Source organism: Natator depressus, chromosome 3 (assembly GCF_965152275.1).
Source record: "Natator depressus isolate rNatDep1 chromosome 3, rNatDep2.hap1, whole genome shotgun sequence".
NCBI classification, from domain to species: domain Eukaryota; kingdom Metazoa; phylum Chordata; order Testudines; family Cheloniidae; genus Natator; species Natator depressus.
In genome coordinates, this window is record NC_134236.1 from 160016201 (window position 1) to 160039823 (window position 23623).

Genomic DNA, 23623 nt, shown 5'->3' on the forward strand with positions numbered 1-23623 from the left:
CAAAACTGGACACAGTACTCCAGATGAGGCCTCACCAATGTCGAATAGAGGGGAACGATCACGTCCCTCGATCTGCTGGCGATGCCCCTACTTATACATCCCTAAATGCCATTGGCCTTGTTGGCAACAAGGGCACACTGTTGACTCATATCTAGCTTCTCATCCACTGTAACCCCTAGGTCCTTTTCTGCAGAACTGCTGCCGACCCATTCCGTCCCTAGTCTGTAACAGTGCATGGGATTCTTCCGTCCTAAGTGCAGGACTCTGCACTTGTCCTTGTTGAACCTCATCAGATTTCTTTTGGCCCAATCCTCTAATTTGTCTAGGGCCCTCTGTATCCTATCCCTACCCTCCAGTGTATCTACCTCTCCTCCCAGTTTAGTGTCATCTGCAAACTTGCTGAGGGTGCAATCCACACCATCCTCCAGATCATTTATGAAGATATTGAACAAAACCGGCCCCAGGACCGACCCCTGGGGCACTCTACTTGATACCGGCTGCCAAGTAGACATGGAGCCATTGATCACTACCCGTTGAGCCCGACAATCTAGCCAGCTTTCTATCCACCTTATAGTCCATTCATCCAGCCCATACTACTTTAACTTGCTGGCAAGAATACTGTGGGAGACAGTGTCAAAAGCTTTGCTAAAGTCAAGGAACAAGACGTCCACGGCTTTCCCCTCATCCACATAGCCAGTTATCTCGTCACAGAAGGCAATTAGATTAGTCAGGCATGACTTGCCCTTGGTGAATCCATGCTGACTGTTCCTGATCTTCCTCTCCTCTAAGTGCTTCAGAATTGATTCCTTGAGGACCTGCTCCATGACTTTTCCAGGGACTGAGGTGAGGCTGACTGGCCTGTAGTTCCCAGGATCCTCCTTCTTCCCTTTTTAAAAGATGGGCACTATATTAGCCTTTTTCCAGTTGTCCGGGACTTCCCCCGATCGCCATGAGTTTTCAAAGATAATGGCCAATGACTCTACAAGCCCCATGGACTTGTGCTCGTCCAGCTTTTCTAAATAGTCCCGAACCACTTTTCTTTACAGAGGGCTGGTCACCTCCTCCCCATGCTGTGCTGCCCAGTGCAGTAGTCTGGGAGCTGACCTTGTTCGTGAAGACAGAGGCAAAAAAAGCACTGAGTACATTAGCTTTTTCCACATCCTCTGTCACTAGGTTGCCTCCCTCATTCTGTAAGGGGCCCACACTTTCCTTGACTTTCTTCTTGTTGCTAACATACCTGAAGAAACCCTTCTTGTTACTCTTAACATCTCTTGCTAGCTGCAACTCCAGGTGTGATTTGGCCTTCCTGATTTCACTCCTGCATCCTCGAGCAATATTTTTATACTCTTCCCTGGTCATTTGTCCAATCTTCCACTTCTTGTAAGCTTCTTTTTTGTGTTCAAGATCAGCAAGTATTTCACTGTTAAGCCAAGCTGGTCGCCTGCCATATTTACTATTCTTTCTACACATCGGGATGGTTTGTCCCTGTAACTTCAATAAAGATTCTTTAAAATACACCCACCTCTCCTGGACTCCTTTCCCCTTCATGTTATTCTCCCAGGGGATCCTGCCCATCAGTTCCCTGAGGGAGTCAAAGTCTGCTTTTCTGAAGTCCAGGGTCCGTATTCTGCTGCTTTCCTTTCTTCCTTGTGTCAGGATCCTGAACTCAACCATCTCATGGTCACTGCCTCCCAGGTTCCCATCCACTTTAGCTTCCCCTACTAATTCTTCCCGGTTTGTGAGCAGCAGGTCAAGAAGAGCTCTGCCCCTAGTTGGTTCCTCCAGCACTTGCACCAGGAAATTGTCCCCTACCCTTTCCAAAAACTTCTTGGATTGTCTGTGCACCGCTGTATTGCTCTCCCAGCAGATATCAGGGTGACTGAAGTCTCCCATGAGAACCAGGGCCTGCGATCTAGTAACTTCCATGAGTTGCTGGAAGAAAGCCTCGTCCACTTCATCCCCCTGGTCCGGTGGTCTATAGCAGACTCGCACCACGACATCACCCTTGTTGCTCACACTTCTAAACTTACTCCAGAGACACTCAGGTTTTTCTGCAGTTTCATATTTGAGCTCTGAGCAATCTGAAGTACTGTGGACGCAATTCGACGGTATTGGCCTCCGGGAGCTATCCCAGAGTACTCCATTGTGACCGCTCTGGACAGCACTTTCAACTCAGATGCACTAGCTAGGTATACAGGAAAAGCCCCGGGAACTTTTGAATTTCATTTCCTGTTTGGCCAGCGTGGCGAGCTCATCAGCGCAGCTGACCATGCAGTCCCAGGATCGCAGAAGAGCTCCAGCATGGACTGAATGGGAGGTATTGGATCTGATCGCTGTATAGGGAGATGAATCTGTGCTAACAGAACTCCGTTCCAAAAGACTAAGTGCCAAAATATTTGCAAAAATCTCCAAAGGCATGATGGACAGAGGCTACAACAGGGACCTGCAGCAGCGCCACGTGAAAATTAAGGAGCTCAGGCAAGCCTACCGAAAAACCAAAGAGGCAAACGGCTGCTCCAGGTCAGAGCCCCAGACATGTCGCTTCCATGATGAGCTGCATACAATTCGGGGGGGGAGGGGAGGGCCTACCACTACCCCACACCTGTCCGTGGACACCTGCAAGGGGGGAGTCTCATGCAACAGTGATGAGGATTTGGGGGATGAGGAGGAGGATAGCACACAGCAGGCAAGCGAAGAAACCGTTCTCCCCGACAGCCAGGAACTGTTTATCACCCTAGAGCCAATACCCTCCCAACTCTCCCAAGGCGGGCTCCCGGACCACGAAGCTGCAGAAAGCACCTCTGGTGAATGTACCTTTGTAAATATAATACATGGTTTAAAAGCGTGTTTAATGATTAATTTTCCCTGAAGATTTGGGATGCATTTGCGGCCAGTACAGCTTCTAGAAAAGTCTCTTAACGTGTCTGGGGATGGAGCGGAAATCCTCCAGGGACATCTCCATGAAGCTCTCCTGGAGGTACTCCCAAAGCCTTTGCAAAAGGTTTCTGGGGAGGGCAGCCTTATTCCGTCCTCCATGGTAGGACACTTTACCACACCAGGCCAGGAGCATGTAGTCTGGAATCCTTGCATAACAAAGCATGGCAGCGTATGGTCCTGGTGTCATCCCAGAGAATTCGGTGGGGAGGGAAGGGTTAGTTGGGTTTGTGTTGCACGTTAACCTGAAAACCGCAGCCCCTCCTTTTAAATGGCCAACCCAATGGGTTCTTGGTATGGGAAAGGAGGGCGCTGCTGTTTGAAACCATTCCCACATGGTATGAAGGTTGAAGAAGCCGAAAGACTGTGGCTTACCATGGCTGCCTGCAAGCCGAATTCTGTTGCCCAGCCCTGCGTGTGTGATCTCTCACACGAAACCGACAGGCCCTCAATATAAGAGGCAAAATGTGACCTTGTACCGAAAGCTCCTTACTGTTGTCCAGGCTGCCTGTGTATGGCTTCATGGGCCATGGCATTAAGGGGTAGGCTGGGTCCCCAAGGATAACAATAGGCATTTCAACATCCTCAACAGTTATTTTCTGGTCTGGGAAGTAAGCCCCTTCTTGCAGCTGTTCAAACAGACCAGAGTTCCTGAAGATGTGAGCGTCATGTACGTTTTCCGGCCATCCCACATTGATGTCGGTGAAACGTCCCTTGTGATCCACCAGTGCTTGCAGCACCATTGAAAAGTACCCCTTGCGGTTTATGTACTGGCTGCCAAGGGGGTCCAGTCCCAAGATAGGGATATGGGTTCCGTATACTGCCCCACCACAGTTAGGGAATCCCATTGCAGAAAAGCCATCCACTATGACCTGCACATTTCCAAGAGTCACTACCCTTGATATCAGCAGCTCAGTGATCGTGTTGGCTACTTGGATCACAGCAGCCCCCACAGTAGATTTGCCCACTCCAAATTGATTCCCAACTGACTGGTAGCTGTCTGGCGTTGCAAGCTTCCACAGGGCTATTGCCACTCACATCTCAACTGTGAGGGCTGCTCTCATCTTGGTATTCTTGCGCTTCAGGGCAGGGGAAAGCAAGTCACAAAGTTCCATGAAAGTGCCCTTACGCATGCGTAAGTTTCACAGCCACTGGGAATCATCCCAGACCTGCAACACTATGCGGTCCCACCAGTCTATGCTTGTTTCCCGGGCCCAGTTTCGGCATTCCACGGCATGAGTCTGCCCCATTGCCACCAGGATGTCCAAACTGCTGGGGCTCGTGCTTTGAGAGAAGTCTGTGTCCATGTCTTCATCACTCTCGTCACTGTGCTGCCGTCGCCTCCTTGCCTGCTTGTGCAGAACCAGAACCTGCAAATACTGGAGGGTAATGCGCGAGGTGTTTACAATGCTCATAACTGCCATGATGATCTGAGTGCGCTCCATGCTTGCCGTGGTATGGCATCTGAAGGAGAGCAGAGTTGCAGCGGAAGCGGTGGCTGACGACGGATGCCATGAGAATAGATATTTCTAGAGAACGATGAGAGGACCTGCGAGGTGGATTCAGGAGAGCAGAGCTGCAGTGGAAGCGGTGGAGGAAGACAGTTAGCACCGCGCACATTTCCCGAGGAAGAACACACGTACCCAGGAGCCCATGACAAACAACATGGAGAAATTTGCTATTGAGACAATAGCAGCAGAGCAGAGTTGCAGCAGAAGCAGTGTTTGACAACGGTTAGCCATCCTAGCACCCAGGACACAACAGCGGTGATGCTGGTGAGCTGAGGGGGCTGCACGCTTGCCGTGGTATGGCGTCTGCGCGGGAAAGAGGGGCAAAATGATTGTCTGCCACTGCTTTCACGGAGGGAGGGGCGACTGTCGACATGTACCCAAAACCACCTGTGACAATGTTTTTGCCCCATCAGGCACTGGAAGCTTAACCCAGAATTCCAATGGGCAGCAGAGACTTCGGGAACTGTGGGATAGCTACCCACAGTGCACAGCTCCATAAGTCAATGCTAGCCATGGTAGGGAGGATGCACGCCGCCAACTTAATGCACTTAGTGTTTATATACGCAATCGACTGTATAAAAACGACTTCTAAAAATCAGCTTCTATAATATTGACCTAATTTTGTAGTGTAGACATACCCTAAGAGAGTAGATGACCGTTCCTTGTCCGTGAGAATGTGAAGATCATCCATCAGCGTCATTTCAGTTCCATATCCTGGACCGATATCTGATTAGGAAAGATTAAGGTCACGGCCAGTGGAGAGGTGCACCTTTGGGACAGCTATTCGCTATCTTTCATATTAGCTTCCTCAAAAAGGGAGTACTACAACATGTAGTAGGTGGCAAGGTCGACTGCATCTAGCGATGGCCTCTTAAGGATTTGGTGGAAAACAGAATTCTTCGTGGTGAGTCCTGATTATAGGCATCTTGTACCAATACTGTATAAGAAGGGCCATCCGTAATGTCTATGCATTGCAAGTCTGGAAGCAATCTTAAAGCAAACGGAATAAGGTCACTCTCTTTTCCAGCCAGAACCCCCAAGATTCTTTATTTTCCCTGTTATCTGGTTTCACAAGCACTCAATCTTTCAGTCCCTACCTAGTTTAATTTACACTGTACCCCAGCCTAGTGTGCCAGTGTATTGGCGGCAATGTTGGAAAGAAGAATACTCCCTTCCAGATTTTCAAAGGGTCTTCCCACCAATTTAATGATGACAGGACAATACTATGTAGTCTGATACCAAAGAGATCAGTAGGTCTTTTGATATAATATAGGACTTTGGTACCAAATACGTCAGTGCTGAAGACAGACAAGAGGGTGGCATTGGTACCAGCGTAAATGGTACTAAGGATCTCTCTTCCAAGAATCTTGGCCGATAGGCTGATACCAAGAGATATTTGTAGTGCCAAGGTAGCCTGTCTAGGGGCACAGTGATGGTGCCTGAAGGGGTGCCAAAGGGACCCTTTTGAGGCCTTGTGCTTTCTTTTTCAACTAAGGCTCAAGAGGCTTTGTGGCTCTTCCACGAAGGGTCTGGTGACAGAGACCTAGCTCTCGTCCTTTTGCAGACTTGGTGCTCTTTCCTCCACCTGTCCCTTGAAATTTTACCAAAGAGGACGGCTCTTTAGGAGATGCCATACCAACTCCACAAGTAGAGGAGCTAGCAGAAAGACTTTTGAATGAGGAGTGTTCAGGAGTTTCTGCCCCAGGCATCCTGGGATCTGAGGAGGGATGCATTGACCTCCCCAGCAGAAATATTTTCAGGGGAGACTCCCTAGCTCTTTGGATTCTCTGAGGAAGTGACTGACAGATGCCAAATATGTGCCCCTTGTCCAGATACAGTAATCATTTGGTATGTCCATCATAAAGAGGTATTACTACCTCGCATGAAGGGCAATTTTTAAAGCCTAGGGATTTGTCTTCAATAATTAAGACTAATCCAGATATTGGGAAGACAGTCAGGTAAACACAAACCAAATTTCTTCTTGAAGGCAAAAGACTAAACCAGCGGTTAGTTAATTATTAGTACCTATTTACAAAACAATGGGTACATTTCAGAGTGAGCAATAAGGCATGGATACTGCAAGTTCCATCACACTGCCCCAGTGGCAAAAAGAAACTGAGGGACAGTTGGGGTTGCTTCCTCTACCCATATCCTCAGGTGGAAGTAGGAGGATACTCAGGGCACGGGCATGGCTCCCAATGGACAGTACTGGTCAAAAGAATGTGAACTCAAGTACACTGGGCACATGCAAACTAACAGTGTAATATATATGGACAAACATTTTAAGAATATAATTTTCCAGTTCATCGTCATCTAGTACTTATTTCTTTTTAAAAAAAAGAATCAGGATTTTACTCTTTTATGCCTAGAGTGAACAAAATTTTGATTTAAAGTAATTTAAATGTGTACAATATAAAAAAACAAGAGCTCTGTGTAAGCTTCTCTCTCTCATCAACAGAAGCAGGCCCAATAAAATATATTAAGCCACCCATCTTGTCTCTACAATATTAAAAAAAAAACCCAGTTAAGAAATTTTAGAAACGGCAATATCTCAGAGGACTCCACAGTACAGACAAGGTTACACTAAAAACATTGTGTGTATACTAAATTTGATAAATTGACCAAAAAAGATCAAGAAAAGTTTGCTGTAGCAACAAAAAGCAAGGGAATTCAGAATTAAGACTGAAGCATATATTGTTTTACAACCCACAGGGACAACAGGGCTCAAATTACTCAATCAGACTGGCCCCCATTAACTTCAGCAGAAGGCAGATTGTGTTCTAAAAATGCACCAAATTGGGCTTTGGAATTGATGACTATTAGCTCTTTTACCTGTAAATGTTCTTGCTTTTTTTATTCTAATAAAGCTTTGGAACCATAGGATAGTTAGAGTTGAAAGGATCCACAGTGTCTGCCAGGTCAACTAACCACATGTGCTACCTTCTGCTGCAAATTTCATAGCTATAACACTGAGGTATGCTGTGGGATTTTCATCAGCATTCCCACACTGGAAATATGGACCAAGAATGATTGGTTTACTTCACCAAGTTTACCTTTGGAGAAGAGATGAAATTAATGTTACAACAGCAAGAATCAAAGGCAGATTTTAGGTGAAAATGCATCTCCCCAAAGATGCTTTCCTATAATTTTGTAGAAAATAATTTAGTCACACAGGACAGTTAGATCAAATAAAAGCATGACAATTATCAATGCCACTACTGCAAGAACATTCCTACATATATCTTAATTTGATCTAAAATGCACAAAAGGATCACATTAGATACAGTTCTATCATGGAAAGGAAGTGATACTTGAACAGCTATATCAGACAAGCCCAAACAGAGCTCTGAATTAGATTAGGGCATTGCGTTAACCCTATGACAACTGGTATTTTTTACTTGACAGTTTGAACAATAAATCTAGCTCTCCCCATCATCCCCCATTAGAAAAAGGTAAGAAAAATAAATCTAAGACTGCTTTGAGGGATAAAAGATTAGGAGAAATGCAAATGAAAACACTGAAAGTTTGTAGGAATTTGTAGAGCTACATTCAGGTACCCAACTGAGAATATTCAGTTCCAATAATTAATAAAGAAATAAATTGTGCACAACTCAAAGCTTACATACAGTGAGCCTGATGTCACTTACACCACTTTTATACCATTGTAACTCCACAACTTTAAATGCAGTTAACTCTTGAGCTACACCTCTGTAGGATCAGAAAGAGGAAAGGAGGGCATCTCTCCATGAGTTGCAACCATGCCCTTCCCTCAAGCAGAAACACCAGCACTCCATGTTGGATGGTGTCATAAAGGGATCTCTCCCTAGGGAATCCCAGATGAGACAAATCTCCTGAAAGACCAAAATGGTCAACTCCCACTCATGGTCTTGACAGAAATGCCTGCTCAGGGAGTCTATGGTGTTTTGGAGTCCCAGCAGACATGCCATTGAGATGGCTATGTGGTTGGATATGCACAAATTCCATAGCTTTATTGACTCTGCACATAACGACTGAGATCTTGCTCCTTGGCAATTTATATAATACATGGGCTCTCTGCTGTTCATCATTACTCTGACTAAATGACCCTGATGGATAGGAAGTGACTACAAGAATATTGAACTGCTCTAAGTTCAAGAAAGTTGATGTGGAGTGACAATTCCTGGGGAGTCTGTTTGCCTTGAACTATAAAGTCCTGGAGATAGGCACCCCAACCCACTAGGGAGACAACCGTGGTGGTGATCTTTGTGGGGGGCAGACACAAAAATGGAACTCCTACATAAACCTTTCACCAGATGATGATGATGAAGAAGAAGATGTAGAGGACTCTGTAATGTATAGCTACATATTTGGACAGTCGATTTGTTAAACAGTCCTGAATCAAGACTGCAGTCTTCCATGGTGTGTTACAAACAAACAGGCTGTCATGTGACCCAAAAGTTGAAGGCAAACAACTTGCTCTGGTTTGAGAGCTCCGGTGTAATGTTAAAATGAGGCTGGACATAGTGGCAAACTTAACTGCGGCCCATATGATCTGGCAGTTGCAGTCTAGAGTGGCTCAGATGAAGTCTATGAATTGTACAGGTGTCACAGCAGACTTTTCTGTATTGAAAGGGTCCACAAAACCTAAGAGGATTAGGGTCCTGTTGGTTGCTGATGATACCTGGAGGAAATAATGACACCTGAAGAGCCAGTTGTCCACACAAGGAAAAGCAATTATTCCCATCTGACGAAGATGGGCCATGATGACACAGAAGATATTTGTGAAGACTCTCAGGGCAGTCAAACAACCAAAGGGGAAAACACAGTATTGGTAATGGTCCTTGTCAACAATGAACCATAGGAAGCACCTGTGAGACTGGTGCATAAGCTATATGAAAATATGCATCCTGGAGGTCAAGGGTGATGAACTGGTCCCCTGGTTCTACAGATGAATCATCACTACTAGGATTACCATCCTGAATCACAGATAAATCACAGATAATGTTCAGAGTCCTGAGATCCAGGATTGGTCTTCATCCCCTTTTTTCTTAGGGATCAGAAATATCTGGAGTAAAACACTTTCCCAATGAAGTAGGGGGAACAGGTTCAATCACTCCCCAAATTGGAGAAATTATACCTCCAGCCTTAGAGAGACTGGGTCACAAGAGACCCTTGTGAGAAAGATCCCTGAATAGGGAAAGTGGGGGGGAGGGAGGGAGACGGGGGATAAGACTGAATTAGATGAATAGCCCACTGAAATCACTTCAGACTGATGGATCTTGGAAGTGATTAGCTCCCAGGAAGGTAGGAAATGGGAGAGGAAGACTCCATAGGGTGGATGGAGGGTGGTTTGGTGCATGCAGCGCAAAATCCAGTATAAGGGGTGATTCATGACCCTCAACCAACAAATCAAAATAGTGTCTGAGATCTCACGAAAATGACAGCCCCTTTTTGTGGAGTCTGGACCTCTTTCTAGATATTTCCACTGGTCTTCGGGAGGTTTGACACTAGACTGGGTAAGACCATTATGCTGTCTACTGCTTTCCATATTTTCTCTTTGTTGTAGGAGTGTATGAGACAAGAGATCGGAGAGCTGCCACAGAGTTCCCATAAAACACAAGGCTACATCTGCCACATCAAGAAAAGTTTACAGGGAACATCTGGCAATCATCTGGCCTTCAGTAATGAGAGTTTGAAACTATTCCTTTTGGTCTTGAGGCAAATCATAGAGCAGTTGAAGAATAGCTTTTGCAACTGAGACGGTCCAGGCACTTAAGTTCTTTGTTGGAGGGGGCTGATCTAGACCAATACCACCTATTCCTTTCATTAACAGCATCAACTACGAAGAGTTAGGGGTGGAATGGGAGAAAAATACTCTGAATCCATGGCCAATACATAGTACTTTTTGTCAGCATATGGGCGGAATGGTTGCTTGTTTCTCCCAAATCATACAGGCTTGTGATAGTAAGTAAAGCATCACTGACAGGCAAGGCAATCTTGCTCTTGAGAGGAGATATGCAAAATATCCACCAGGGAGCACTGTACTTTTATTTTCTCCAAGCAGATCCACAAGGCCTCTATGATTCTTTTCCTAAACTTTTGTAAGGCCTTGAAGTTACCCATGGAGAATGGGGGTGGGGGCATAACCGTCTCATCTGGTGAGGAAGAGGATTTGTTAGATGAAGGTGTCTCTTCCTGGGAAGAGAATCCTGAGGTGCCAGTGGCTGTTGATCTTGGTAGGTCTTCTTGCATGAGGGCACCTTATAGAATTGGCCACCATAAGGAGCACAAGGGGTCCAAAAAGAAAAATGCTGTGGGGGCATAAGGAAAAGGAGTGGGTCCCCAAAAATGTTCTTGCTAAGGTTGACAAGTCAGTCATCGACTGGTTTTTGTGGTCTCGTTCTTGGGATATACTTCAAAGGAGGAAGGTTGAATGGGAAGGTGGTGGAAACCTCGATGGAAATGTCTGAGGCAATATCATCTCCTATCTCCAGTAGAGGAGCTATAGGTGTCAGTACCAGGGGTGGAGGCAGGAGGGAGGCGGTGGCAGATCCTTCCCTCCCTGTATATTCTTGTACCAGAGTATGAGAATGTGTAGGGCACAGGCACAGACCAACAGGCATTGCTGACAAGAATCTCTGATTGAAAGCGCATGGACATGCGCACATCTGAACTGGAGCACCCATAGGGACAGTGACTCATAACCTATTAGGTCATTCAGTCTATCTTTCCAAACTACAAGTTTCTAGTACTTGTGCTAAAGGAGACCTTTCAAGCTACTGGAAAATAACTTAGGTTTCCCATCAAGTTCAGTACCACAGAAATAGACTGTACAGATTATTGCATTATTGCAAAGGCATTATTAATAGGCCTTTGTCAAGGTTCCTTCCCCACTCTGAACTCTAGGGTACACATGTGGGGAGCTGCATGAAAACCTCCTAAGCTTACTTTTACCAGCTTAGGTTAAAACTTCCCCAAGGTACAAACTATTTTACCCTTGGACTTCCACTACCACCACCAAACTTTATCTAGGCTCCTGAGAAAACATAGTTTGGACACATCTTTCCCCCCAAAATCCTCCCAACCCTTGCACCCCACTTCCTGGGGAAGGTTTGGTAAAAATCCTCACCAATTTGCATAGGTGACCACAGACCCAAACCCTTGGATCTTAGAACAATGAAAAAGCATTCAGTTTTCTTACAAGAAGACTTAATAGAAGTAAAAAAGAATCATCTCTGTAAAATCAGGATGGTAAATACCTTACAGGGTAATTAGATTCAAAACATAGAGAATCCCTCTAGGCAAAACCTTAAGTTACAAAAAAGACACACAGACAGGAATAGTCATTCTATTCAGCACAGCTATTTTCTCAGCCATTTAAACAAATCCTAATCTAACACATACCTAGCTAGATTACTTACTAAGTTCTAAGACTTCGTTCCTGTTCTGTCCTTAGCAAAAGCATCACACAGACAGACACAGAGGAGGGAGAAAAACAAAGGGTTTTCTCCCTCCTCCCAGCTTTTGAAAGTATCTTGTCTCCTCATTGGTCATTTTGGTCAGGTGCCAGCGAGGTTACCTTTAGCTTCTTAACCCTTTACAGGTGAGAGGATTTTTCCTCTGGCCAGGAGGGATTTTAAAGGGGCTTACTCTTCCCTTTATATTTATGACAGCCTTATCCAAATTGTGGTCCGTGGATAGGTGACTAGTCATACGGCAATGGCTCTCCCTCTTTATTTCCAGTTGTAAATCACTAAAAGGCAGATAAAAATACAGTGAGTGAGATTTTCAAAAATGCTCACTGTTGGCTTAATTCTGCTTCCACTGAAATCAATGGGAGTTTTACCATGGACTTCAAGGGAGCAAATGTTGGCCAATGCTGATCAATTTTGAAAAATCCACCCTAAATACTTTCCCAATACTACTTTTTCATATAAGTGTAATGCGATGCCTCTCAATGGCTTGTTGACAGCAGGTATCAAACCCAGAACTCTGGGTCTAAAAGCAGAAGCCTCTTTTGCCTGAGAAAAATGACCCAGCTCTGTTAAGTTGTAGCCAGTAGCAAACTCATCAATCTGTATGTGTGGCCCAGGTATAAGAGGAGTTCAAGTGTCATAATGTATGATTTAAATATGCAAGTACTGTAATTTCCACTGGGATGTTGTAAGATCATAAATCGGAGGCGGGGTACATACATTCTACAAAAAAGTTTCATAACTCCAGAGTTACAATTACTACTGTGAATATAAATTCTGAAATTATTATATAGATACCTTGGACACAAACGAAGCAGTAACAGTCCAATATTCTTTATTATGTCTAGCTGTATTTGCAGAGACAACTTGAAGATCATATGGATTATAGGGAACCTTAGGGTTGTTCCTGCTTCTTCTGAGACAATATACATATTCTCCACTATCTTTCAGTAATAAAGGTCTCTGTTAGCAAAGAATAAATACATTAAGTTACTGCACAACTTATTTTTCATAATTACAAATTGATTATGTACTTTACCATAAGTGGATTATAAATTAAAACAGACTGACTAAAAACAGAATGGTGAATAATGTCATCAGAATTAGCTGGGAAATTACCTATTATTACATCATACAGCTCTTCAAGTAACATCAATCCAATTATTCTTCTGTTCCATGACAGGAGAGTTTTTAAACGTTCACAGATTCCAAGGCCAGAAGTGACCACTGTGATCATCTAGCCTAACCTCCTTTATAACACAAGCCACAGAACTTCCTCAAAATGATCCTTAGAGCACACCTTTTAGAAAAACATCCAATCTTGATTTTAAAATGGTCAGTGATGAAGAATCCACCACAACCCCTGGTAAATTGTACCAATAGGTAATTACTCACACTGTACCAATAGGTAATTACTCACACTGTAGATACTTATAGATTGTACTCAAGTCACCTCTTACTTTGTTAAGTTAAATAGATTGAGCTCCGTGAGTCTATCACTATAAGACATGTTTTCTAATCCTTTAATCATTTTGGTTTCTCTTCTCTGAACGCTCTCCAATTTAATAACATCCTTCTTGAATAGTGGAAACCATAACTGGGCACAGTATTTTAGTAGTGGTCGCACCAGTGCTAAGATAAAATAACCTCTCTACTCATACTTGAGATTCCTCTGTTTATGTATCCCAGGTTTGCATTAGCTCTTTTGGTCACACCATCACAAGATGGTAGCTCATGTTCAGAAGATTATCCACCATGACCCCCAAATCTTTTTCAGAGTCACTGCTTCCCAGGATAGTCTCCTATACTGTAAATATGGCCTACGCTGTTTGTACCTAGATGTTTACATTTAATATAGCTAAATGTAAAAGACATATTGTTTGCTTGCACCTACTCCGTACCTCAGAGGTCAAACCAGAAAGCCACACACTTTGAATAATGGGCTACCACAAAGCTCTGTACTCACTGCAACACTCTTCAATGTCTATATAAGTGCTATGCCTGAAATGATTGTGTATGCTGATGATCTGGCACTCACAACTCATGCTCATAACTAAAGAACTGAAGTGACGCTTGCATCTGAAATTAAGATCATGGCAGACTACTTCCAAAAGTGGCAGATGAGACAAAATCCAAGCTAATCAGTAGTCCCTACTTTCCACCTTGACAAAAGAATTGCACAAAAGACTGTCAGTTTTGTGGTGAAACTGTGCATTATGACCCAAAGCCAAGTGTCACTCTTGACCACACACTGACCTTCCATGCCCACCTCAAGAAAGTAGCTTCTAAAAGTGAAGACTTGCATCAACATTATTCAAAACATAGTAGGAACAAGCTAGGGATCAACTGCCCCAGTGCTACGAACATTTGCCTTGACCCTGGCATACTTGTTGCAGAGTACGGTGCACTTGTGTGAACGAGAAGCTGCCATACCCAACCTGTGGATAGGCAGCTAAATCAAACTATGTGAATCCTCATGGGAACTTTTAAAATCAGTATGGCTACCATGGCTTTCTGTATTAGCAAACACCAAACCTCCAGCTATCCATCAAGATATAGCCACAGCACAAGAACTTAAATTCATCAAAGACCACCCAGAAATTTTCCACTCTGAGGCAGGGTCTCCAATGAAAGAGTCTGACCAGTCTGCCTGTGATGGGGTTTATTCCCCACACGGGCCCTGATAGGATATATTAGGCCAGGCAGGCCTAATAAACCAATAAAGCAGCAAGCAGGGGAGAAATGTAAGCTATAAGCAGGCCACTAATTAGTAGCAGGCTCAACTGGGCAAGGATAGGCGGGGCCTGTATAAAGCCCACAAGCTGCAAGTAGCAAATGGGGGCTGCAGGGAAGGAGTCCGCAGTCACTCCCTTAGAGGAGTCAAAGTGGGCTGGCAAACCCAAAGAGAGAGGGGAATCAGTGATGTAGGAAGGAGCCCAGGGAAACAGCAGGAAAGGCTAGGACAACAGAGACCTTGGCCTCACATTATAGTGTCCCTGGGCTGGAACCCAGTGTAGAAGGAAGGGAAGTCCTGGGCTCCCCTACCAGTCACTGGGTAGTAGCACAGGGCGTTCGAGAAGTCAGCCGGACAGCTGGTCTGGAAGGACTGCAATTTCCCCAGAATGGGAGGAAATTAGTGACTTGACCAGAGAGTGAGAGAAGCTGCAGACCGAGAGAAGATGGATAGAGAGACTACTGAGGAGGGCACAGCACCTGGCAGAGCTAATCCCAGGATGGCCAGGAGGAAGACGCCACGTGCGCTTAGTAGACCCCATGACACTGCCCAATTAGTGAGGCTCCCCTACTAACTGCTGAAATCACTGAGAGGTGTGTTAGGTGGTGGGACCTCAAGACATAGTAGAGGTTGCAGTAGAGTGATGTACAGGTGGAGTGAATGATGATGCAGCAGCCAGCAGCAAAGCTGGGGAGTGATTGATGATGCAACAGCCAGAGGTGCAGCCAACAGTGATGCAGGCAGTGGCCAACAGCGCAGCAGCAGAGACAGACGACACAGCAGCCAGCAGCAGAGTGAATGACAAAGAAATGGCAGCAGCAGGCAGCAACGCAGAGTGAGCTGAGGCACTGCTTGATGCCTCTTTCCCAACCATCAGCATCGGTGTGGGACGTGAACTCACACAAACGCACTTTTGAACTCTGGGTCTTTGCTGACCAAGGATAACAACTGAGTGGGGTGCAGTGGAGGGAGAGGGGCGTGGCATGTTAAGGGAACATGTGTTTGCTGGACTTTTGCATCACAAAGTGAGGCAAAGGACACTGCCCAACATACTCTGGGGTGGGTGTTTGGTCATATGCTTGCAAATCATGCTTGTGCATTTCCCCAATTAATGCTGGGTTCTTTTCCCCTTTTTATTAAGTTTTCTTTTCTGTATTCAGACTCTGTGCTTGTGAGAGGGGAAGTATTGCCTCTTAGAGGCATCCAAGGTTGGTGTGTAATTTTCCCACATTGCTGGGGTGAGGACTCAAGCTGAATCTGTGTTTTATTGTTAAAAGGAACCCCCAGATATTGAACCCAGCCCTTGTCACTGCTGACACCATCTGGCAGAATGGTTATACCAATAATCATTCACATTCAATTCTTCCTCCCAGCTGATTTGGCTCAATTGTTTTCAGCTTTGAGTCTTTTATAAGTCACCTCTCTCTTTCTCTCACAACACACACACGGCATCTGCAGAGCAACATTCTATAAATTCAGTTGTAGGTCCATAAGCCATTTCAAGGCCTCCTCTGTAACACTGTGGATATCATCCATTTCACCTCTGAACCTATATTTCGGGCACCAAGTTATGATGTGTTCGATGGTGTCACCACAGTCGAACAAAGGGGAGTCTGATTTTCCATTTGTGCATCAGTGGACACATCTTCCATGGTTTGTTCAGGTGTGATTCAGTGGCATTCAAAATTTGCATGATAGGTTGAAACCAGGAAAGTGGCTTGTTGGGTCTATAATGTTGTGCTTAGAATGGTAGATGACATAGGCACCAACTTCTTCTGGTGCCAGTGGGTGTTCGACCCCTGCCCTGCCCCCTCCCGCCCCCATTCAAACTCCCTCCTCCAAAGTTCCTGCCCCAACTCCGCCTCCTCCCCCAATCCCCGGCCCGGTCCCGCCTCCTCCCCTGAGCGCATCACATTCCCGCTCCTACCCCCTTCCTCCCAGAGCTTGCTACAGCTGTTTGGCGGCAGCAAGCCCTGAGAGGGAGGGAGGAGTGGAAACGCGGCACGCTCAGGGGAGGTGAGGTGAGGCGAGGGGGAGGGCAGGGGGCTTGGATGCCAGTGGGTGCAGAGCACCCACTAATTTTTTTCCACGGGTGCTCCAGCTTCAGAGCACCCATGGAATCGGCGCCTATGGTAGATGAGATCCAGATTCTCTGCCATTCCTTGACCAGATCCAGAGACAGGAGGAGATAACGTGTGGTCCATGGTGATTTTTGCGATTTCAGGTGTTGCTGCGGTATGTTATCCATAACCTGCCAGATGGAAAATTCTAAGGCTTAACACTTAGACTTGGTTATCACTGATTTCAGCTTTAGTGATCCATATCAAAACAAAAGACTCCCAATTGAGTCTAACCAGCTCTGTCATTAAACAATGGAGACAGGAAGGGTAAAATGGTGTCCAGGATTCTTTAGACAAATACCACACCATCTGGTACAAGTACCTGTCGCCACCAACTCTCCCCTCCACTGGGCTTTGGCACCCTTGCCCCCTGCTTAGTGACTGCAGTTCAGTTGAGGGTGATTGCTCTCAACTGGGGCATGCCAAGCACAGTTCTGTTGCTCCCACTCACACAATGACAACAACCTTTTTTCACCCCTGCACCCAACAGCAAAGTGACTTGCAATCCAACACCAGCCAAAATTGATCATTTAGGCAAAACAGCTCAATCATGCATGCCTATGCAGAGTAGCAGTGTCTATGCAAACAAAGTCGGTTCCTGGAGTCTTTTCCCTCAGCTCATCACCAAATGTCAGGGGAGAGATCATTCAGATCCTGCTTACAGTGAGAATCATTTAAGAACACCTTACAAGATGTCCCATAAACCACAATCAAGGAAGAAAGCTGTATTGGTTAAAAACCAACCTGGTTTAGAGGAAAAAAGTGTAAAATAAATAAAAAATATTACAAATGTAAGAAAGGGGAAGTTGACAGTAATGATATAAATCAGAAGTTAGATTTTGTAGAAAACTGATAAGGGGAGGGATACAAGGAAAAATCTATAGTTAGCTAAGGACAATAAGAAGGTGTTTTTAAAATATATTAGGAACAAAATGAATACTAATAATGTTATAGATCTATTTCTACATGGAAAGGATAGAATTATCAATAATAATGCAGAAAAGGCAGAAGTGTTGAATAAATATTTCTGTTTGGGGAAAAAACAGAGCTGGTTGGACCATTCATGTTGATTTTCAATAAGTCTTGTGGTATGTCTACACTGCAACCTGCACCATGGCCATGACTGGTCCAGGTCATCTGACTCTGGCTTGGGCTGCAGGACTAATAAATTTCAATGCATCAATCTCTTTACTTGTGAACAGTCCAGACCATTGGGATGGTGGACCACATGTGGACATCACCTGCTGGAGCTGATGCTGGACTTGTCTGCCATACTGTTTGTCCACTGGCTGTTTTGATGTCCACAAAATATTAGCAGTGATGGTGTTCACCTGCAGCCTAGTGGTATGTGTAGGATCTGCATCCCCCAGGTGTGATGTCTGGGTGTCTTAGCAGGTTCCAGGTGCATCTGCTCAGTGTGCAAAGTTTAGACCTTCTATGCATCCAGGCCACCATTTCTGTCTTGCTGCGTTATGCCAAGAGGGATATTCCAGTTTCTGGGTCTCTACATTCATCATATTTAGGGAGGAGCTCTTAGCTCTCTGCAGTCCAGAAAGGAGTATACAATGACTTGTGTCCCCAAGGGATGTTGTTCTTTGTGGCAGCAGTTATGAGAGCAGTAAAATAATCAACAAAAGTCTTCAGCACTGGGGGAATGCAGGAAACTGTATTCTCCAAAGTCATAGTAAAAGTGGTCCAGTCTGCTTTTTTGAAGTTTCAGCACAGTGCCAGTTTTGAGTAGAGAACTGGGATTTGAATGCCACTATGGGTCAGTACTTACCTGCGATGGCGACTTGTGAAGCCAACGAGGACAAGCCACGATTTGAGTACTAGAGTGTCTTGATCCTCTTTAGAAATGAACATTATGGCAGGGCAGTATCATCTGCCCCATCTTGCCCAGTGGAAAGTGATGTGCTGTTTCGCATAAAAAAGGAGAAGCATATCTTTTTCTGAAACCAGTATGTCAGTTCTTCGCCTGCAATGTAGTTTGCTACATAGCCCCATTGTATGCAGTGACTATTAAAGTCACTCACAAATACAGCAGGGTCCTGTACATTCAGCAGAGCTGGTTGAGGCCATGGTACACCAGCTGGTTTACATATGATAATGACAGTGAGCTTGCCGATGCTCAAAGAAATTGTAGTTGTTTGTGAGCTGTAGGAGGTTGGACCGCATATTTGTTGATATCCTGCTTTTTGTAAATTACCAACTCATATTTTGGGTGGTAATTGCTCAGTATGAGTTTACAGCCACTGATTTTGTAGAAACACAGTTTTTCTTCATTTGCAAGATGGGTCTCCTGGAGGGCAAGGACATCAATGTTGGTCATATTCACCTTTTCTCCAGGTAGTCATACTTGGACCATGAGAGGCCTTCAACATTCAACTGGCAGATCTTTACCCCAGGTCTGATCTGCCTAGCATGCTGGCCCTGAAAAATTAGGCTTATTTTGTTTTCTCTTTTAATCAGGAGGTAGACAGTCAATGCGAATGGCCAAATATCGTCAACCAAATGTCGTGCTAAGTCACCTAGTATCTATATTACTCGTCTGGACTTTATTCTGTTTGCACAGTATGAATGTGATCAAGTCATGATCACTTATACTTAAGCGATCATTAATTTTTATTTCTGTGATGAGTTCCTCTTTATTTCTTAAAGCCATGTCTAATATAGAATTCCCCCAGGTTGGCTGCAACACTTTCTGTGTTAGGAAATCATCATCTAGAATATGAAGAAATTCTAAGGATGTTTTAGTATAGGCATTATGAGACTTCCAGCGTATGTCACTGAAATTGAAGTCCACAATGATCAAGTAGCTTTTTCCCCCCTACACATTGTAGATCAATGCATAAGGAGTCAATCAGCCTGTTCGATAATGTGATTTGGTGGTATAGCAGATAAATCACAGTATGGAATACTGGTTATCTGTTAGGATATTGATCAACAACCATTCAAGATTTTCTTCTGAGTTATCAGTGAGTAAGAAATAGGTAATTTCATTTTTCACAGTGTCACTCCCCCTTCCCTTTTGTCCATACAAGCCTTCTTAAATAGGTTGTAGCAATTGATTTGAACATTCTAATCATGCAAATCATTCCACAAGGTCTCAGTAATACCAACTAGATCTAATTTGTGCACATAAATGAACAATTCCAATTCCTCGCTTGTTTTCCAGGCTGTTAGCGTTGGTGTATAGGCAATTAAACCATTTCCTCTCCATGTCTTTTGATTCCTTGAGTAATTTTGTTCTCAACCTCTCTATTTTGTGCCGAATGCTCACATCTTCCCTCTTTTTACCTTCCCCTTTTGCTATTAGTTTAGACCCCTCCTGACTATTCTAGCCAGCCTGTCCCCAAGGAGATTGGTTCCCCTTCCATCCAAACTATACAGACCCCTCTCCTCTTAGAAGGTGAACAAATACTCCACAAAATCAAAATCTTACTCCCTACATCACTTATCTAGACAGTGATTCACTTTCAGAATCTTCTTCCTCCTGTCTGCCTTTGCTCATGGGACAGGAAGGAACTCAGAAAAGGTCACTTAGACATTCTTATTCTTCAACATGTTTCTGAATTCCCTGAAGTCATCTACTATCTGCAAGATATACCTCAATGCAGAGTCATTAGTGTCAAGATGAACCAATATCAAAGGATCCTTGCTTCTTGACTTCAGAAATAATATTCAGTCTTAGAGTAATATCTTGAGTCTTGGCTTCGGAAAGGCAGCATACCGTCCTGTTTTCTGCCTCTCCATTGCATTGTGTTCTTCTGATTTTTCTGAGTTATGAATCTCCAACAAGGATGGTCTTTCTTCCTTGGACTCTAGGAGAACAGTTTGTAGGTAAGTTTGATTTTCTTACAGGTTGGGTCACAGTGCCAACTACAGGTGTGGACCTGCTGGACCTTGAGATCTTGGTATCCTCCATAGTTTTCATGCTGAGAACTTGGTATCTATTGGAAGCTTCCAGCTATATGGAATTCTTCTCAAACGTCTTTTCTATGGTGGCCACAGCCTGCCCATCCTCGTCTGTGTCCAGTCATGTAGAATGCTGCTGTGACCACTTAACCTCTTATGGTAATGAGACACCAGATCTCCTCTCTGAATTCCTGTTTCTCCAATTCTTTGGTGGCCAGCTCCATTCTTCCTTGAACCTGGGGTGGCTGGGTCACCAGTGTTTCCCAAACCTGGATGTTTAGGAACTCCTCAGCTTCTCTGACTCTCAGCAGTGTCTCAACCTGCCCTTCCAATACAGGAATCTTTTCCTATAACAAAGCCACCAACTCGCACCTATGCATGTGAAATCTCTTCTGCCTTCAGGCTAGAAAGAACATGGCAAGTCAAGTCACAACCACTGATATATCTTTGGCGGTCTTGTTATCACACATAATGCTGAATCTGGAAAGAGGAAAGCCTCTCACATTCCCTCTCCAAACTCCCTCCAAAACTCCCATTTGCTGATTGTGTTCATGGTTAAAATTCTCTTCCTTAATGAGTGAAGAGTCTTATGGCTGGAATATGGGGTTAAGGACACAGGAGACCTGCAATCAAACCCTATTCCCAACATTAATCTGTTGTGTGGTTAGTGGGTTTCCTGCAACCCCTGTATTGAAGCAAGTTCTCTTGGGATATCTGGATAGCCAGTTCCACGACACAAAAATCACCTTCTCTTGTGGAGTGTCCTTGTTTTGCGAAGGCAGTTTTAAATGTGTTAAGGTGTGTATCCTGGAATATCTTCTCGAGAAACATTTTGTGGTATCTGAGTGCCTGGCTATAGATATCTACTGCTGTTTATCACATACCTCTGGTTGTCACCAAACACTGGAACCCATACAGGGTATCAAACAATTACAACCCATACTTGATGGAAACTATGCTCTAAAACAATTCTTTGCTGAACCGCCTTGCTCCCCAAACCTCACCAAGCTCATCATCAGAAGCAAGCTCCCCATAGATCAGGATACACCAACTCAAAGTGGCACCAGACCCTGCCAGAACAACAGATGCAAAACCTGCAGACTTATCTCCACAGCTATGACTATCAATATCCCTGTGACCGGTTCCCTGGGGTGCAACCTGGAACCAGGGTACCACTGAGCCCCTGGCATACCTGTCTTGGCCCCCTCTCAAATTGTGATGCTGTGACAAACAATCCATTCCAGGTACTGCACCTACACAGCTATGCACAGACAGGGACACACCCAGCTGAGTTACATGAATGCTTCTCCTAGCCACTCATGAACTAACAATAGAAGCTCCAGCCAGTTCCCCCAGATCAGGATCCCAGAAATAAAAGTAAAATCACAATCTGTGTTCTGTAAACTAGATAGGATTTGAATCAAGCAGCGTCTCACCCTGATGGCAAAGTTCGTTCATACACAAGCTGGGCTTCCTCTTTTCAGCCAGGGACCACCTCTGCAGTTCAGTCTTTGTTCTCCAGACAGGTTTCCAGGTGTTGAGTTGTGGAGGGAGAGAGGCAATTTGATGATGTCACTTCCCGTCTTTTAAAGTTTCTTCCAACTTGCTGCAAAGATCCTTTGATAGGAGTCAAGCAGTGCCCATTGTTCCCTCTGAGAAGTCTTCATTGTATAGTATCACAGATCCTGTGATAGTCCTTGGTAGTGTAGATTTCCCATAACGGTCCATCAACGCTGTCTGGCTTCTCCACTGTTGTACCTGAAAGGTTTGTTGTGGGTGTTTCCAACTTTACATATTTCAGTAACACACACAGCAAAATTTCATAACTGCCCATACAATAGTAGCACAGGATATTAATGTTCAATAGATCAAGACTTTTACAGTGATACCTCATAAGGCATACTTTGTACAAAACATATTATTTTACAACAGTGGTGAATATGGGAATTCCACGGTGCTGCTTTCAGGCATAGAATGCCACAATCCCTCATACAACACACACTTCAAAAATCCATGGGTCCTACACATACCGATCTCAACATGGAGTGTACCTCATCCAGTGCATCAAATGCCCCAACTACTATGTCAGTGAAACCAGACAAGCACTATCTCAAATGAACACTCTCAGAAAAATGATAAGACAAAATGCACCCTATTACACATGGGCAAACACTTTTCACAGAATGATCACTCCCTATCTGACCTCTCAGTCCTCATCCTCAAAGGAAACCTGCACAACACCTTCAAAAGATGAGCCCAGGAACTAAAATTCATAACTCTGCTAGACACTAAAAAAAACTACAGACTAAGGACAAGTCTACACTACAGACCTATATCAGTAGAACTACTTCACTCAGGGGTGTGAAAAATCCACACCGTGTGCCGTAGTTATACTGACCTAACCCCTGTATAGACAACACTATGCGGATGGGAGAACTTCTCCCGTCGACATACCTATTGTCTCTCGGGGTGGGGGTGGGGATTAACTATGGGGAAGGGAGAGGCTCTCCCAACGGCGTAGACATGTCTTCACTAAAGCACTACATGAAGACAAGCCCTTAGAGATACTAGTTTATGGCTCATTACAACAATCTGCAATACACTATGCTGCCTACTATTCTGCTTTGCCTTCAGAATGCAGAGGTATTAACTGCCCACTTCATTTTAAGTGTCTCCCAGAACGTTTGTGAAGCCCGTATGCTTAACAATCTATCCCACCTTCTACTCAGGTTGGACATTCTAGGTCTGGTCTACACCACAGACCTATCTCGCTATATATGAAAAATCTACACCTCTGAGCGACGTAGTTATACTGACCTAACTGTATAGACAGTGCTATGTCAGGAGAGAGCTTCTCCCGCAGACATATCTACTGCCTCTCAGGGAGGTGGATTAACTATGCCAACGAGAGAGCTCTCTTCTCTTAGCATAGAGTGTCTTCATTAAAGTGCTACA

The 23623-nt window shown here is 44.5% G+C and overlaps 1 protein-coding gene across 1 annotated transcript in view; it reads right to left on the minus strand.

The window, feature by feature from the left end:
• The window catches only part of DNAH14 (dynein axonemal heavy chain 14), a 467695-nt gene that overhangs the window by 439967 nt on the left and 4105 nt on the right, over positions 1-23623 (minus strand). Inside the window, 2 exon segments of the mRNA XM_074947623.1 lie at positions 10943-11049; positions 12698-12862. Coding sequence (XP_074803724.1) covers positions 10943-11049; positions 12698-12862 — 272 coding nt within the window.